This window comes from Macaca thibetana, chromosome X (assembly GCF_024542745.1).
Source record: "Macaca thibetana thibetana isolate TM-01 chromosome X, ASM2454274v1, whole genome shotgun sequence".
Lineage (NCBI taxonomy): Eukaryota > Metazoa > Chordata > Mammalia > Primates > Cercopithecidae > Macaca > Macaca thibetana.
The window spans coordinates 18,435,083-18,452,757 of record NC_065598.1 but is presented as its reverse complement, the minus strand read 5'-3'; the positions used below and the strand labels follow the sequence as shown (position 1 = coordinate 18,452,757).

Sequence of the window (17,675 nt, the reverse complement as noted above, 5' to 3'; positions counted from 1 at the left end):
CTAGTTTTAGTTACCTCTGGGGAAAAGGATAATTGAGAAGGGAGAGAAGATTGTTAACATTTTCTTTATTCTTCTTTGCTTTTTTTTTTTCAGTTGTTAACAACAAACATGTTAGTTCTATAATGTAAAAAATCTTAGACTGGCCACAGTGGCTCACGTTTGTAATTCCAGTATTTTGGGGAGCCAAGGTGAGTGGATCACATGAGGTCAGGAGTTCAAGACCAGCCTGGCCAACATGGTGAAACCCTGTCTCTACCAAAAATACAAAATATTAGCCAGGTGTGGTGGCGGGCCCTTGTAATCCCAGCTACTTGGGAGGATGAGGCAGGAGAACTGCTTGAACCTGGGAGGCAGAGGTTGCAGGGAGCTGAGATCGAGCCACTGCACTCCAGCCTGGGCCACAGAGTGAGACTCCATCTCAAAAAAAACGTAAAAAGATAATGTGAAAGGGAGAAAAGGAGTATAAGCTATGAATGCCATCACATGGAAAGAGACACTCAACTATTTGTCACATACACTTCTGGATAGAGAAGAGAAAGGGGCAAGAGCAGATAGAGCTGTTTGGGGGTCAGAGAAGGCTGTAGGTTAGGGGACTGAGTGGGTGTGGGGAATCTTCTTTTCTTTATATTCAGTTATGTTTCTGAGGACTGACTGCTTTATCCATCTAGAAAGATGTACAAATTTAGAATTGCTCCTTTTGGTTTCAATTATGGGTGCATTCACCACTTGGTGTCTGGAACTATTTCCATTTTGTTGATACTAATGAGTAAGCTATAAATGACTGTCTTCATTCACGTGGCTGCTCTGAGTCACGTGGGACTGGTTCTAATGGGTCCATGAGACCAGTGCTCTGTGTTTTCCGTATAGTATACACACCTTTGGCGAAGAGGCTGAAAGCACGTTGCTTTAGTTACTTGGTACTGGAAAAATCGAGGAGCTGTACCAGAACATAGTTTGATGTAAGCTCCTCGATTGCTGCCTTCTTCATAATAATTAGAAGCAGAAAATATAGTCACAACCTGGTTAAAGAAAAAGAGGGTCAGCTTCACGTAAAATTAGTTCTCAAAAAGTCATTCAATAAGGTCAGAAATAGCTCAATTGTTAAAAAGCAAGAATCAAAGAAAGTTCATAAACCCTGCAAATCATCCAAGTCCTATGTGATTTCTATTATTGCATCGGAGGAAAACAAGGCTACTCCCCAGTGTCCCCAGGAGCACTAACTCCTGGCCACTCAGCCAACATCCTCAGCGCATGGCCCTGCAATCCTGGGTACAATTTTAGTGCCAAATCTCAGAATCCTCTTTAATGTCTGATTTTGCGAATTCTTTTTCCAAGGAGATAAATCCCCTATTTTCTTGTCTTGTAATAGTTGAGCATTCAGAATGAAATTTGTCTGGTATTTCAGTTTTTTTCTTCTGCCTGGAGCAGAGTGATTTAGAAGGTTCAGGGCCTGAGAAAGTCAGTGCTTTAAGGGCAGAGATGCAGTGGCTAGAAGAAGGGACCACGACCATTATCTTGTGAAGGAACTAGCCTTGGGCTGTGGTAGAATATGGGAGGATACTTTTTTTTTTTTTTTTTGAGATGGAGTCTCGTTCTCTCACCATGCTGGAATGCAGTGGCACGATCTCAGCTCACTGCAACCTCCACCTCCTGGGTTCAAGCAATTCTCCTGCCTCAGCCTCCCGAGTAGCTGGGACTACAGGTGTGTGCCACCACGCCCAGCTAATTTTTGTATTTTTAGTGGAGACAGGGTTTCACCATGTTGGCCAGGATGGTCACTATCTCTTGACCTCATTTCCACCTGCCTTGGCCTCCCAAAGTGCTGGGATTACAGGTGTGAGCCACTGCACCTGGCCGGGAGGACCATATTTGTGGGTGACAGGGAACCTGGCTTAGGCTCTCTTCTGTCCTGATGAGCATGTCACTTTAGACAAGCCACTGCTGTTTTCTATCTATTTTTCTATCTATTTTCTTATTACAAAGAAACCCTAAACAATACTTGCCTTACTCATCTTGCAATGTTAGTATGAGCTGAAAATGAATTAATAGAGGTCAGAAAAACAAAGTGCTGACACAGAGGGAAATGCCATACAACTTGGTATCCATTTTTATTTATTGCTGTTCACCATAGAAAAAGGTGCATTCCAGGCCAGGTGCGGTGGCTCATGCCTATAATCCCAGCACTTTGGGAGGCTGAGGCAGGTGAATCACTTGAGGTCAGGAGTTTGAGACAAGCCTGGCCAACATGAAACCTTGTCTCTACTAAAAATTCAAAAAATAGCTGGACATAGTGGCGGCCGCCTGTAATTCCATCTTCTCGGGAGCATGAGGCAAGAGAATCGCTTGAACCCAGGAGGCAGAGGTTGCAGTGAGCCGAGATCACGCCACTGCACTCCAGCCTGGACAACAGAACGAGACTCTGTCTCAAAAAAAGAAAAAAAAAGAAAGAAAAAGGTGCATCCCAGGACAACTTGGGACAAGAAACCAGCTCCTCAGTCCTCACCTCCTTTAGCCTTTGATCAGACACCACTGAAGGAACACAACACACTCCATTTTAGTGGCTGTAGCTAAACTGACTACAGTGAGCAACTTGCTGGAGGTTGCCTACTGAGGGAGCTGAAGGGAAGTGTGGTTTGTGTTTTGGGCCCTGCACGAGGAACAGGTAAAAAGTGCAAGAGCAAACTGGATTCACTGTTGCCTTTTATGCACTCTGTGAGGAAAAGGACATTCTCAACCCCACTGTGTGGGACAGTTGCCTTACAAGTAGTAAAGAACCAAGCCTTTCTGTGTGTCTACTTAGTGCCATGTATCAGAATTTCTGTTTCTGAGGCCGGGTACGGTGGCTCACGACTTGTAATCCCAGAACTTTGGGAAGCCGAGGCAGGTGGATCACCTGAGGTCAGGAGTTCGAGACGAGCCTGGCTAACATGGTGAAACCCTGTCTCTACTAAAAATACAAAAATTAGCTGGGTGTAGTGGCGCACACCTGTAATCCCAGCTACTTGAGTGGCTGAGGCACGAGAATCACTTGAACCCGGGAGGCGGAGGTTGCAGTGAGCTGAGATCACGCCACTGTACTCCAACCTAGGCGACAGAGCAAGACTCCATCTCAAAAAAAGAAAAAAAAAAAAAAAAAGAATTTCTGTTTCTGGGATTAGGGAAGATCAGGGAAATAAACCAAATATCTTTTAGGACAAGGGACAGTGAGGATCTTTCAAACAACCTAGATATAGCCCGCCTTCTCTGGTTTCCGTTTGGTACTAGAAAAGATATCTTCTCATGGGCTTCTAGGCCAGACATACTCTGTGAAGAAAAGACTGTGCTTAGGGGAAGGATGTTAATGGGAATGTCACTAACAATTTTAGCTTACCTTCCCATCATGACAGATTTCATACCCTTCGGGCTTACATTCATGTGACCTGATGAGCATCTTCAACTGGTATTTATTAAGAATCTTGGAAGTAACATCTGGTCCAAAATAGCAGCCCCCTCCTCGGCCCGTATTTGGAAAACAGCCGTTTTTGCCTCTGGGATCACTCCACAGAATATCAATAATCTTGGAACAACAAACCAGATTTTGCTGTAACTTACAAGTGAGATTATATCTTTCTAGATTCCGACTTGTCAGAAATATTAACCCAAGGTATCCCAAAGACTACTTCTCATTCTTCCTTGAAAATTGTTTCAGGCCTGGCGCAGTGGCTCACGCCTGTGATCCCAGCACTTTCGGTGGCTGAGGTGGGAGGACTGCTTGAGGCCAGGAGTTCAAGCCCAGCCTGGGCAACATGGTGAGACCTCGTCTCTACAAAAAATACAAAAATTAGCCGGGCATGGTGGTGCATGCCTGTAGTCTCAGCTACTAGGGAGGCTGAGATGGGAGGATCACTTAAGCCTGGGAGGTTGAGGCTGTAGTGAGCCATGATCACTCCACTGCACTCCAGGCTGGGTGACAGATGGAGACCCCGTCTCAAAAAAAATAAAAAGAACATTGTTTCATATTCACCTCCTCCATGAATATCCAATACAGCAATAACAATAACCAAGAATCAGCCCTTATCCTTTTTTTTGGCTTTAAAAATTCCATCACAATTGTTTGACAGTTGTTGAATCTACAAGGTTCTTTTCTCTTAAGAGAACTTCATTGTCACATTCAGGGGAGAAATTAGCTCCCCACAATGCCCACACATTAGGTGTGTCTTAACATGTTCAAAGACATAAGGTAGGTCTCCTGCTGTGGCTCTGGGCCAGGTTTTTGTCCTGTTGAGCACATAGCCTGAGGAAGCCCTTGCTGTTTCCCAACACAAATGTGGAAACCTGTTCATCTGAGGATGTCTCCTAAAGCATCTCCTTCACCTTTCCCCCTCCATGGTAAGTACAGTCTCAGTTTCAGCAATACATTTAGCAACTGTTTTCCACAACGTGTTCTCCTAAATCCACAAGTGTTGTATAACATTTCCTTTGGGGTGCAGGAGAGGCAAATGCAGGTTACATGATGTCCAGGACTAAAGATCCAAATTTTTAAAATCATTTTTCTGCCGGGCACAGTGGCTCTTGCCTGTAATCCCAGCACTTTGGGAGGCTGAGTCAGGAAGGGTGCTTGGGTCCAGGAGTTCAAGACCAGCCTGGGTAAACATGGCAAAACCCCATCTCTACAAAAAATTAAAAAATAAAAATTAGCCAGGTATGGTGGTGCACGAATGTGTTCCCAACTACTTGGGAGGCTGAGGTGAGAGGATTCCTGAGCCCAGGAGGTTGAGGCTGCAGCGAGCCATGTTCATGCCACTGCACTGCAGCCTGGGCAACAGAGCAAGACACCGTCTCAGAATAAAACAAAATAATATTTTTCATGAAGATTGGAGGCTCCCTCTTTGTGGCTTTCATCTATCTGTAATGTTTCTTTTCTTTTTTTTTTTCTGTGATGGAGTCTTGCTCTGTCGCCTAGGCTGGAGTGCAGTGGCATGATCTCGGCTCACTGCAACCTCCACCTCCTGGGTTCAAGCGGTTCTCCTGCCTCAGCCTCCTGAGTAGCTGAGATTGCAAGGGCCTGCCACAACACCTGGCTAATTTTTGGTATTTTTGGTAGAGACAGGGTTTTACCATGTTGGCCAGGTTGGTCTCGAACTCCTGACCTCAGGTGATCCACCCACCTTGGCCTCCCAAAGTACTGGGATTACAGGCATGAGCCACTGTACCTGGCCTGTAATGCTTCTTTATTGAAACTTCTATAACAGCTTAAAGAGTAGTGAGAAAAACTCTCTCTGCCATTAAAGCTATACAACCTTGAAAATCCTCCCTGGATCTCACTTTTGAGATCTTTAGAATCAGGCATTTGGACCAGTTGACCTGTAAAGTATCTCAGATTCTAACAGACTGATTCTAACAGTCTCTGTTTTCCACATGTTTCTTCTGAGTGCATGAAAAAGCAGGCATGTGAAGTTGCGCAGTTATTCCAGTGGGTCCAAATCAGGTCTGGAGAACCGGACCAGGAACTGCTAAACATGATTGTACAGCCACTGATAAGTATGGTATGGAAGAGCAGCTAGAAATAAGTGAGGAAAAAGACAGTGAGGTGAAAAGAGCAGAACTGGCAGGAGAGCTACCCTGGAATAAGCACCTGGTCAGAACTAGAGAAAAGAGAAACCCTGTACCAGGCCCACATCAGACACCTGCAGAGTTTTTGATGATTGAAGTGACAGTTAAAACCACCCAAAGAAGAGTCAGCCCAGGGCGCTCCTTTCTCCCCCCTGAATGCCGACATCAGCACAACCGTACTCTATGAATAAATATAATGGAACCCCTTTACTTAGCTGGTGTTTATGACAAAAATAACACTTGCATTTTCGACTGAGTCAAATCTGGCTCTTATGCCATGATGTCATGTTTGGGGACATAATTTGACCTGTAATATAATAATGGAGGAAAGAGGGAAATCAAGGAGTTGTGCTTTGTTAGGAGGGGATTAAGCTTTCAATTTCTACATGGGATGCAAATCATTTATAGCCAAAATTACCCCTGGGAAACCTCTTGTTACCCTTAACATATATAGTTGCCCCTCAGTATCCAAGGTGGATTGGTCCCGGGACCACCTCCTACATCCAGGATACTAAAATCTGTGGATGCTCAAGTCCCTTGTATAAAATGGCATAGTATTTGCATATAACCCACACCCATCCTCCTGTCTACAAATGGTCCCTGACTTACAATTTTCAACTTCACAATGGTGCAAAAGCAACAAGCATTCAAGAAGCTCCTTGACATGAGGGAATTATGTCCAGATAAACCCATCATAAGTCAAAGAGTATCTGTACTATAAGTCATCTCTAGATTGCTTATAATACCTAATACAATGTAAGTGCTATGTAAATAGCTGTTTTTTTTTTTGTTTTTTTTTTTTTTTTTTTTTTTTGAGACGGAGTCTCGCTCTGTCGCCCAGGCTGGAGCGCAGTGGCCGGATCTCAGCTCACTGCAAGCTCCGCCTCCCAGGTTTATGCCATTCTCCTGCCTCAGCCCCCCGAGTAGCTGGGACTACAGGCGCCCGCCACCTCGCCCGGCTAGTTTTTTGTATTTTTTTTTAGTAGAGACGGGGTTTCACCGTGCTAGCCAGGATGGTCTCGATCTCCTGACCTCGTGATCCGCCCGTCTCGGCCTCCCAAAGTGCTGGGATTACAGGCTTGAGCCACCGCGCCCGGCCGTAAATAGCTGTTATGCCATATTTTAAAATTTATATTGTATTGTTATATTGTTTTTTTTCCAAATATTTTCAATCTGTGATTGGTTGAATCCACAATGCAGAACCCCGTGCATATGGAAGGTTGACTGTATATGGTTGTATGTATACAACTCTATACAATAATATGGATATGTGAATGTTTTATATATATTATATAGATAATATGGAAATATTAATATTTTATATATGTGATAAAGGATATGAAAATAAAATTTTCCAGTATTTTTCTCCTTTATTGCCATATGCAATAATTGAAATTTACATAAATTCAAGGTACATATGATGGGACTCTGTTGAACTAGAATAAGCACTGGCCAAAGAGTTAGCACTTCAAGTAATTACCTAAGTCACCTTGGGCAAATCACTTATCATATTCAGGCCTTAGTCATCATCAATGGAATGAGGAAGATATATCTAACACTCATTTTTCTTTGATTCTAACTCATAAGGGGTAACAATTTTTAAGAACTGAGCTTGTCCTTCAGAATCCATTCCATGAGTTTTGCATTTCTTTTTTCTGTCTAGAAATCATTTCCTTGACTAGGTTTACCCAGATCGTAGTGGTAACGTAAGATTAATTCCAGAACTCACAAACAAAAAAATTGCATAAAAGCCCCTTTGTTGGTGAAACAAATTCCTCAGTAGAAACCATCTCTTTCTTGTCAACAACACATTATCCTCTGAAATGCAGGAGCCTTGGGGTGATCACTGCATGAAAGACTAATTAATTCTTTACAACGTTCTTTCCTGAAAATTTTCAAACAAAAAAAATGGGAACGTTTTACTGAATTACAGCTTTTATATGACCTGATCAACAAAAATCTATGTGTGTCAGCCTTTTAAATCTCCTCAATCTAAAATAAATCCTTCAAGAAGCACCTTGCGCATGTCTGCGGCTCTAAGTAATCCAGTCTCCAAAAGTGTGCTTCGAGGGAGAGTTAATAGCTCTGAAAGGTGTATCTAAATGCTTCTCTTCTAAAACATTAATACTACAGATTCACTATTCTTTCATATTTTCCCTTAGTTATACATCCTACCTTCCAGCTTTTGACCATGTCATTTTAAATTAATTAATTATTTTTTGAGACAGAGTTTTGCTCTTGTCGCCCAGGCTCGAGTGCAATGGCGTGATCTCAGCTCACTGCAACCTCTGCCTCTTGGGTTCAAGCAATTCTCCTGCCTCAGTCTCCCGAGTAGCTGGGATTACAGGTATGTACCACCACGCCCAGCTAGACCATGTCTTTTTTTTTTTTTTGGAGATGGGGTCTTGCTCTGTCGCCCAGGCTGGAGTGCAGTGGTGTGATCTTGGCTCACTGCAACCCCTGCCTCCCAGGTTCAAGCAATTCTCCTGCCTCAGTCTCCCGAGTAGCTGGGATTACAGGTGTGCGTCACCACGCTCAGCTAATTTTTATATTTTTAGTAGAGATAGGGTTTCACCATGATGGTCAGGCTGGTCTGGAACTCCTGGCCTTGTGATCCACCTGCCTCGGCTTCCCAAAGTGCTGGGATTACAGGCGTGAGCGACCACGCCTGGCCTAGACCACGTCATTTTAAAAACTATGCTTAGGCTAGACGTGGTGGCTCACCCCTGTAATTCCAGCACTTTGGGAGGCCGCAGTGGGTGGATCAAGAATGAGGTCAGGAGTTCGAGACCAGCATGGCCAACATGGTGAAACCCTGCCTCTACTAAAAATACAAAAATTAGCCGGGTGTGGTGGCAGATGCCTGTAATCCCAGCTACTTTGGAGGCTGAGGCAGGAAAATTGCTTGAACCTGGGAGGCGGAGGCTGCAGTGAGCCGAAATCACATCATTGCACTGCAGCCTGGGCGACAGAGCAAGACTCCGTCTCAAAAAAAAAAAAGCTATGCTCAGCCCAAACCTTCCAGCCAGGGATCCTAGATTTCTTTAGATGCCTTCCTCCTGCTCCCTATCCACCCTTTAGGCCTCATTGAATAAAGGCTGACTAAAGTAGGTCACATCATTCCTGAGAATGCCTGTCACTCTCATCTATCCCTTCAAAAAAAGAGCATGGACATTCAAGTCAACCTCAGGATCAAATCCTACTCTATCACTCCCTAACTAGCCAAGAGACCTCAATCAAGTCATTTCCCTCTTGGGAGCCACCTCAATGCAGCTGACTACATTATTTAAAATTGCAATTTTTTGGCCGGGCGCGGTGGCTCAAGCCTGTAATCCCAGTACTTTGGGAGGCTGAGGCGGGTGGATCACGAAGTCAGGAGATCGAGACCATCCTGGCTAACATGGTGAAACCCCGTCTCTACTAAAAATACAAAAAACTAGCCGGGCGTGGTGGCGGGCGCCTGTATAGTCCCAGCTACTCGGAGGCTGAGGCAGGAGAATGGCGTAAACCCGGGAGGCGGAGCTTGCAGTGAGCCGAGATCGTGCCACTGCACTCCAGCCTGGGTGACACAGCGAGACTCCGTCTCAAAAAAAAAAAAAAAAAAAAAATTGCAATTTTTACTGGGCGCCGTGGCTCATGCTTGCAATCCCAGCACTTTCGGAGGCAGAGGAAGAAGGATCGCTTGAGCCCAGGAGTTCAACACCAGCCTGGGCAATATAGTGAGACATTGTTTCTACAAAAAAATCAAAAAATGAGGTGGGAGAATCACTTGAGCCCAGGTGGTCAGGGTTGCAATAAGCCATAATTGCACTACTGCACTCCTACCTGGACTACAGGAGTGAGACCCTGTCTCAAAAAAAAAAAAATTGCGGCCGGGCGCGGTGGCTCAAGCCTGTAATCCCAGCACTTTGGGAGGCCGAGATGGGCGGATCACGAGGTCAGGAGATCGAGACCATCCTGGCTAACACGGTGAAACCCTGTCTCTACTAAAAATACAAAAAACTAGCTGGGCGAGGTGGCGGTGCCTGTAGTCCCAGCTACTCGGGAGGCTGAGGCAGGAGAATGGCGTGAACCCGGGAGGCGGAGCTTGCAGTGAGCTGAGATCCGGCCACTGCACTCCAGCCCGGGCGACAGAGCCAGACTCCGTCTCAAAAAAAAAAAAAAAAAAAAAAAAAAAATTGCAATTTTGTCCCCAAGACCAGTTTTCCTGTTCTCCCTAACTCTGCTCTAGTTTTTATTTTTCCCATAGAACTTATCACTTAAGGCTGGGCGCAGTGGCTCACGCCTGTAATCCCAGCACTTTGGGAGGCCGAGGCAGGCGGATCATGAGGTTGAGACTATCCTGGCTAACACAGTGAAACCCCGTCTCTACTAAAAATACAAAAAAGTTAGCTGGGCGTGGTGGCGGGCGCCTGTAGTCCCAGCTACTTGGGAGGAGAATGGTGTGAACCCGGGAGGCGGAACTTGCAGTGAGCCCAGATTGCGCCACTGCACTCCAGCCTGGGAGATAGAGCAAGACTCCGTCTAAAAATAATAATAAAAAAAGAACTTATCACTTAAGGTATATCATTTATTTATTATTATATTGTTTATCATGTAACTCCTCCCTTTAAAATGTAAGCTCTGCAAGGTAACTGATCTTTATTTAGTCATTGACATTTCCCAGAAGCCTAGAACAGTGTATGACACATAGTAGGTGCTCAATAAATACCTGTTAAATGAATGAATAAAGAGAGGGGAGTCATTCAGGCTATAAATAATTTAAATTATTTTTGAAATCTTTTTGGCCTCTGTCTCCTTGTAAGTCTGTCTTACAGAGTATCATATTCATCTCTGTACAGTGACTTAACTCTGATTAAATATATCCCCACATCTCAGTGAACATAAGGGAAAATTTAAACTATAGCACTCTGCCAAGAATTATGAATTTCCATGACTACAAGATAAAATAAAGAGTATATGATCTTTATACAAAACAGCTCATAGATATTAAGAAATAAAGTAATTGTGAGCTCTGTTTTTATCTGGAAATTTCGGCTCTAGCATAACTTATGTGTGTGTTTATCCACTATGTACCAGGAACTGAGGAAAGAAAATTAGGGGCACAACTGAAATGATTAAACATCAGAAATGAGGTTCTGGCCCATTTTACCCAATGTCAGCTCCGATCATGTGTGTGGGGTCTGCAAGACGCCACATCTCTATTGTTTGGGGAGCGGTAGGTTCTGTTGTGGAATAGCGAGCCCCAGTCTCCTCCCTCCCACTTCTTAAGGCTCTAACTCATCTAGGCTTCCAGAGGCCACAATTTTCTTTGTGTGCAGCTCCCATTTCTTTAACATTATCTTCTTTATTCACCATAATCCTAGAAGAGCTTGTTCTAACCTTCAGTCTTTGGGATTTGGATGTCAAGGTTTAAGGAGGCATCCCTTCCTACTTGCTATGAGTTGCCTCTCATGCTTACTTGATTTTTAAATATTTTGGACTCGCAGCCAATGATGAATACCATTTCTCCCTCTGTCTCTCTCCCTACCTCTCTCTCTCCTCATCGATTAGGGTATATTTTACACCAGAAATCACATTTTAGTCAACATTTTCAGCAATCAAGGTATAATGGTCCTAAATCAAGAAATAGAGGTTTCTTTAACAATGACTGAAGGGAAGTAAGAAATTCAACAGTGTTTGGTAATTGTTTGATTATGTTTCCCAGCTACAGATGTAACCAATATCATGTGGGCATGTGTCTTTGTGTACTTGTGACATTGCAAATGCATGTATGTGTGTTTATATCTGAAAACGAAAGCTACTTATTATGGTTATGATTCTATCTACAGGAAGAACACTTTTATCATTAAGCATCAGTCCATTTCCAATAATTTCATTTCAGTTCTTTCAGAACAGGAAACCTGAAGAAAAGTCTACAAAAGACCTTTCTAAGAGGTCATAACATTCCCATCCAAGAAGTTGAAAAACAGTGTTCTGGGGCCGGGCACAGTGGCTCACACCTGTAATCCCAGCACTCTGGGATGCCAAGGCAGGTGGATCACCTGAGGTCAGGAGTTCGAGACCAGCCCAACCAATATGGTGAAACTCAGTCTCTACTAAAAATAGAAAAATTAGCCGGCCATGGTGGTGCATGCCTGTAATCCCAGCTACTCCGGAGGCTGAGAGAGGAGAACTGCTTAAACCCAGGAGGCGGAGGTTGCAATGAGCTGAGACTGCGCCACTGCACTCCAGCTGGGTGACAGAGTGAGACTCCATCTCAAAAAAAAAAAAACCCAAACAAACAAAACCCAGTGTCCTGTAACATCTTTTCCTATAGTGAGAGACATGGTGTGGCCTAACAGTTAAAAATGAGAAGTGTAGAGTCCAACAAATTTGGAATCAAATCTAGACCCATCATTTAGAAAATTATTCAACTTATGTGAGCTTCAGTGTCTTCTTTCGGGAAACAGGAATAATATTATCTACATCATCAGGTTGCTTTAAAGACTTAATGACATAATACACATAGCTGTTGTTCTTAAGAACTCATCCCTGCCATATGGGGTAAAAACTGACAAGAAAGCAGTTAAAATGTAGGACTGGAAATTTAGAAAAACGCCAAATTTCACCAAGACAAATGAGCAAGAGTACTCAGGAGTGATCAATACATTCTTGTTGAATGGATGAATGAATGAAGGGAATATTTATAGATCTTACTCCATGCCAGAAGCTGCCAGAGACTCTAGACAGGCAGCTCCGGATATGCACGCTGTCACAAAGATGAGTACACGGCTTATTGCCTTTACATCCACGTTTATAGACATACTAAGTACAGGTCTCAAAATGACAACATAATGACAGGAATGGCAGTGTTAGGGGCTTGGCAGACCCCCCCCCCCCAGTGAAACAACCATTTAACTTGTGAACATCTTTTTCTTTAAGACAGGGTCCCGCTCTGTCGCCCAGGCTGGAGTGCAGTGGCATGATCTCAGCTCACTGCAGCCTCCACCTCCCAGGTTCGAGCAGCCATGCTCCTGCTTCAGCCTCCCGAGTAGCTGGGACTACAGGCATGCACCACCACGCCCGGCTAATTTTTGTACTTTTTAGAGATGGGGTTTTGCCAAGTTGCCGAGGCTGGTCTCCAACTCCTGGGCTCAAGCAATCCGCCCACCTCAGCCTCCCAAAGTGCTGGGATTATAGGCGTGAGCCACCACGCCCAGCGGAAAATCACTTAAAAAAAAATTAAACCAGTTGAAGCCACTGGAAATTGTCCTAATGGCATGCAGCATACGGAGAAACATTTAAGAAAACTTACTAAATTTTGATACCAACAGAGAGAGTGTGTGGCATTTGAGCCATGAGCTACTCTAACTGCCTTCACTGATCAGCATGAAGGATGCTCTACTTCAAGTGGACGCATCCAAGGCGGGGCTCCTTCTGCCCCAAGCTCTCAGCAGAGGGCTATGGTTTTGTCCCAGAAGCAGCAAGCTGATGGGCATCCCTCATTCCCCCCAGCTCTGCATTACAGAAGCTGGGTTCCAGGCAAGCACAGCAGAGAGGACTGGGGTTCACTTCCCCCACTCATTGGGCAGATGCCCTATCCTAGGCATGGCAGCTTGCAGGTGCTAGACCCCAACTGCCCCCACACTTGCTCAATCATAAGGAAGAGGTGCTATGCCAGGAAGGGCAAGCCAAGAAGACCAGGGGCTATCATCCCTGCCTACTACCCTGCTTGTGGAACAGGGCTGTCACTGGAGGAAAAGTGGGTCACTGTCCCTGCTCCCAGCTGCAGTGTGATGGCACAGTGGTTTGGCCCAGGGGGAGAGGCAGGTCAAGAACAGAGCACTGCCACTCTGCCTAAGGGGACTGGCCTTATTTGGCACAGAGTGCAAGGAAGTTCATGCCTAAAGGCACTGTTGAAAGCAATGGAGATGTTGGGAATAAGCATTTACAAGGAGGATGGTAGTGCTGAGATACTAGTAGCAACAGTACACCAGCTAGAAGAAATTTAACAGACTGAATCGGGGAAACAGACAGATGAGAAAGGAGCCTTTGTGGAGGTCGGAGTAAGCCTCAAACATGGTTAAAGCCCTGCCCCTGCGAAGGGGTCCAGCTTTAATCGGATCAGACTGTAGAACACTCTGTGGGCCAGGGCGTTGTTAAACACAATAGAGCAATCAGCTAGCAATTAGTGAAGGCTAACAGCTGGGACTGCTTCAAATAGAGGCAGATGGGTACGAAGCTTAAAGGAGAGATCAGGGAAAGAGACAAAGAGAGCCCAATTAAAACCACAGTAGCCCGGGTGGTGGGAGAAACTGTATGCATGCCCAAGGCAGCACTCTGTGAAGAGTGACATCAGAGGCTGCACACTGAAGGCGAATAGACTTCACTAAACTAGTCCAGACAAGTCACTCAACAAACAAACAAAAAAGCAAATAACAACAAGCCCCAGAGGGGCATGGGAATAACTACCTAGGGTTACTACAATGTAAGATTACACGACATGCGAAGAGGGCGGGGCAGGGGTAGGGGGTGGGGGGTGAGGGGGCAGAGTGGGGAAGCAGGCAATAAAAACTGCTTTTGAAGGGACTAGACGTTGACTTAGCAGACAAAGATTTCAAAGCAACTATTATAAATATGTTCAAAGAGACATATATAAAACACTCCACCCAATAAGAGTGAAATATATAGTCTTCTAAAGTGCACATGGAGCATTCTCCAGGATAAACCATATGCTAGGCCACAAAAAAAGCCTCAACAAATTTTAAAAGGATTTACCAAAAAAAGAAAAAAAGTTTTAAAGGAATTTAAATCAGGCAAAGCATGTATTCTCTGACCACAATCAAATTAAATTTTAAATCAATAAACGAAAGAAATATGGGGAATTCATAAATATGTGGAAATTAAACAACACACTACCAAATAACAGATAAGTTAATCACAAGGATATTTAGACAATACTATTGAAAACAAAAGCACAACATAGCAAAACTATTTTTTTTAAGTCAGTAGCAATTGTTTAATAACATAGCAAACTTAAGGGATGGAGCTAAAGCAGTACTTAAAGGAAGATTTGTATCTTTATTAAAAAATAAAAAGGATCTCAAATCAATGATATTACCTTCTAAGGAAACTAAAAAAAGAAGAGCAAACTAAACCTAAAACAAGCAGAAGGAAGGAAATGATAAAGATTATGAGGCAAGAAAATAGGGTCTGGAGGCAGGGAACATAAGGCCAATTCACACTTCAGCTATGACAGGAAATATCCTTTCCGTAGGGTTTATGCTGTAAATGACTCTGTAACTTTACTTCAAACTCTTCATTTACATAGGGTGTACTCCTAGTAACCAATGGAATCCTCTAGGGGGTATTGAAACTCCCAAAAATTCTATAACAGGGCCTTTCAGCCCCTATGCTCAGGCCACTCCCACACTCCCACACATGAAAGTGGAGTGTACTTTCATTTCAATAAAACCCTTCATTCCCTCCTTGCCTTGTTTGTGTGTTTTGTCCAATTCATTGTTCAAGACGCCAAGAACCTGGACACCCTCCACTGTTAATAATCAGTGCAGAAATAAATGAAATAGATAATAGACAACAATAGAGAAAAATCAATAAAACTAAAAGTTGGTTCTTCAAAAAGATCAATAACATTGACAAACCTTAGTGAGACTGAGAAACCAAGAAAAAACAGAGGAGACTCAAATTACTAATATCAGGAATGAAAGAGGGAATATTACTACCAAACTTTCAAGAGAAAAAAAAATTATAAAGGAGTACTACAAACAACTTTAGGTGAACAAATTAGATAAAGTAGATGAAATGAATTTCATGAAATGAATTTGTTTCAGGAAATGAAACAAATTCCAAGAAAGGCACAACTACCAAAACACAAACTACTCAAGAAGAAACAAAACATTTGAATACAACTATAGCAAGGAAAAACATTGAAATTAGTAATTTTAAAACTTCCTACAAAGAAAAGCCCAGGCCCAGATGGCTTCAATGATGGATTCTATCAAACATTTGAAGAATTAAAATCAATCCTTCACAGACTCTTCTAAAACATAGAAGAGGAGACAATACTTTCTAATTCCTCTTATGAGGCCAAACTTATACCAAAACCAGACAAAGATATCACAAGAAAAGAAAACCATAGACCAATAGCTCTTATGAATATAAATGCAAAAATCCTCAAAAAATACTACCAAATGGAAGCCAGCAACATAGAAGGTGGATTATACATCATGACTAAGTGGGATTTATCCCAGGAATGTCAGGTTGGTTCAACATCTCTGAAATCAATTAATATAATGTACCATATTAATAGAATAAAGGGAAAGAACACATCATTTTAATGTATTCAGAAAAAGCACTTGACAAAATCCAACACTCTTTCACAATAAAAACCCTCAATAAACTAAGCATAGAAAGAAACTTCCTCAATGTAATAAAAGGCCACTACAAACAAATACACAGCTAATATCATACTTGATGAAAGACTGAATGCTTTCCCCAGTATCATGAACAAGACAAAGATATCTACTCTCTTCACTTTTATTCAACAGTGTACTGGAGGTTCTAGACAAGGCAATTAAGCAAAAAGAAAAAAAAGGAAAAGAAAAGGCAGACAGATTGGAAAGGAAGAAGTAAAATTATTCACAGATAACATAATCTTGTATGTGGAAAATCTCAAAAAATCCACTAAAAACCATTAGAACTAATACGTTTATCAAAGTTCACAACACAATGTCAGTATATAAAAGTCAGTTGTATTTCTATACACTAGCAATGAACAATCCAAAATGTAATTAAGAAAACAATTCTATTTACAATAGCATCAAAAACACCTAGGAATAAATTTAACAAAACAAGAGCAAGACGTGTATATGTGTATACATTGTTGAAATTAAAGATCTAAATAAATGGAAAGACATCTCAAAACAGCCATAATACCCAAATTGACCTATGGATTCAAGGCAACCCTACCAACATCCCAGCTGCTTTTTGGTAGATATTGACAAACTAATCCTAAAATTCATATGGAAATTCAAGGGACCCAGAATAGCCAAAACAATCTGGAAAAAGAAGAACAAAGTTGGAGAACTCACACTTTCCAATTTTAAAACTTTGCACAAAGCTACAGTAATCAAAATTGTACAGTATTGACATAAGGATAAACATAGAATTGTGAACTATAAGAGTCTAGAAATAAATCCTTTTATTATGGTTAACTGATTTTTTGATAAGGGTGTCAAGACAAATTAATAAGGAAAGTATAGTATTTTTAAGAAATGGTGTTGGTGGCCGGGCACAGTGGCTCACGCCTGTAATCCCAGCAGTTTGGGAGGCCAAGGTGGGCAGATCACCTAAGGTCAGGAGTTCGAGACCAGCCTGGCCAACATGGTGAAACCCCATCTCTACTAAAAATACAAAAATTAGCCGGGTGTGGTAACGCATGCCTGTAATCCAAGCTACTACTTGGGGGGCAAAGGTTGCAGTGAGCCGAGATCGCACCACTGCACTCCAGCTTGGGTGACAGAGCGAGACTTTGTCTCAAAAAAAAGAAAAAAAAAAAGAAATGGTGCTGGGATAACTAAATATCCACATAAAACATAAAAAAAGAAAGAATTTGGAATCTCAACTCCCACCACACACAAAAATTAACTCAAAATGGATCAGACACCTAAATTTAAGAGCTAAATGTATAAAATTCTTAGAAGAAAACAAAGTAATAGATCTTTATGACTTTGGGTTAGGCAGTAGCTTTGATACAACATCAAAAACACGAGCAACCAAAGAGAAAAAATACATCATTTTGACTGGGCATCATCAAAATTAAAAACTGCTGTACTGCAAAGGACACCATCAAGAAAGGGGAACAGACAACCCACAGAATGGGAGAGAGTATTTGCAAATAATATCCCTGATAAAGGATTGGTATGTAGAATATATTTGAAAAACCTCTTACAATGCAATAATAAAAAGATAAATAACTCAATTTTTAAGATAGGCAAAGGATCTGAATAGACACTTCTCCAAAGAAGATCTACAAATATCCAATAAACACATGAAAAGATGCTTGACATCATTAGTCATTA

At 42.5% G+C, this 17,675-nt stretch overlaps 2 protein-coding genes across 2 annotated transcripts in view; both read right to left on the bottom strand.

Annotated features, from left to right (window-relative positions):
- PDHA1 (pyruvate dehydrogenase E1 subunit alpha 1) overlaps positions 1 to 13,085 on the bottom strand; it is a 563,563-nt gene extending 550,478 nt beyond the window's left edge. Inside the window, exon 1 of the mRNA XM_050776641.1 lies at positions 13,082 to 13,085. The gene's annotated coding sequence lies outside the window, so the exon portion shown is untranslated. The remainder of the gene's footprint in view (positions 1 to 13,081) is intronic.
- The window catches only part of PPEF1 (protein phosphatase with EF-hand domain 1), a 149,607-nt gene that overhangs the window by 20,236 nt on the left and 111,696 nt on the right, over positions 1 to 17,675 (bottom strand). Inside the window, exons 15-16 of the mRNA XM_050776640.1 lie at positions 3,371 to 3,556; positions 877 to 1,019 (exon numbers count right to left, since the gene is read on the bottom strand). Coding sequence (XP_050632597.1) covers positions 877 to 1,019; positions 3,371 to 3,556 — 329 coding nt within the window. The remainder of the gene's footprint in view (positions 1 to 876; positions 1,020 to 3,370; positions 3,557 to 17,675) is intronic.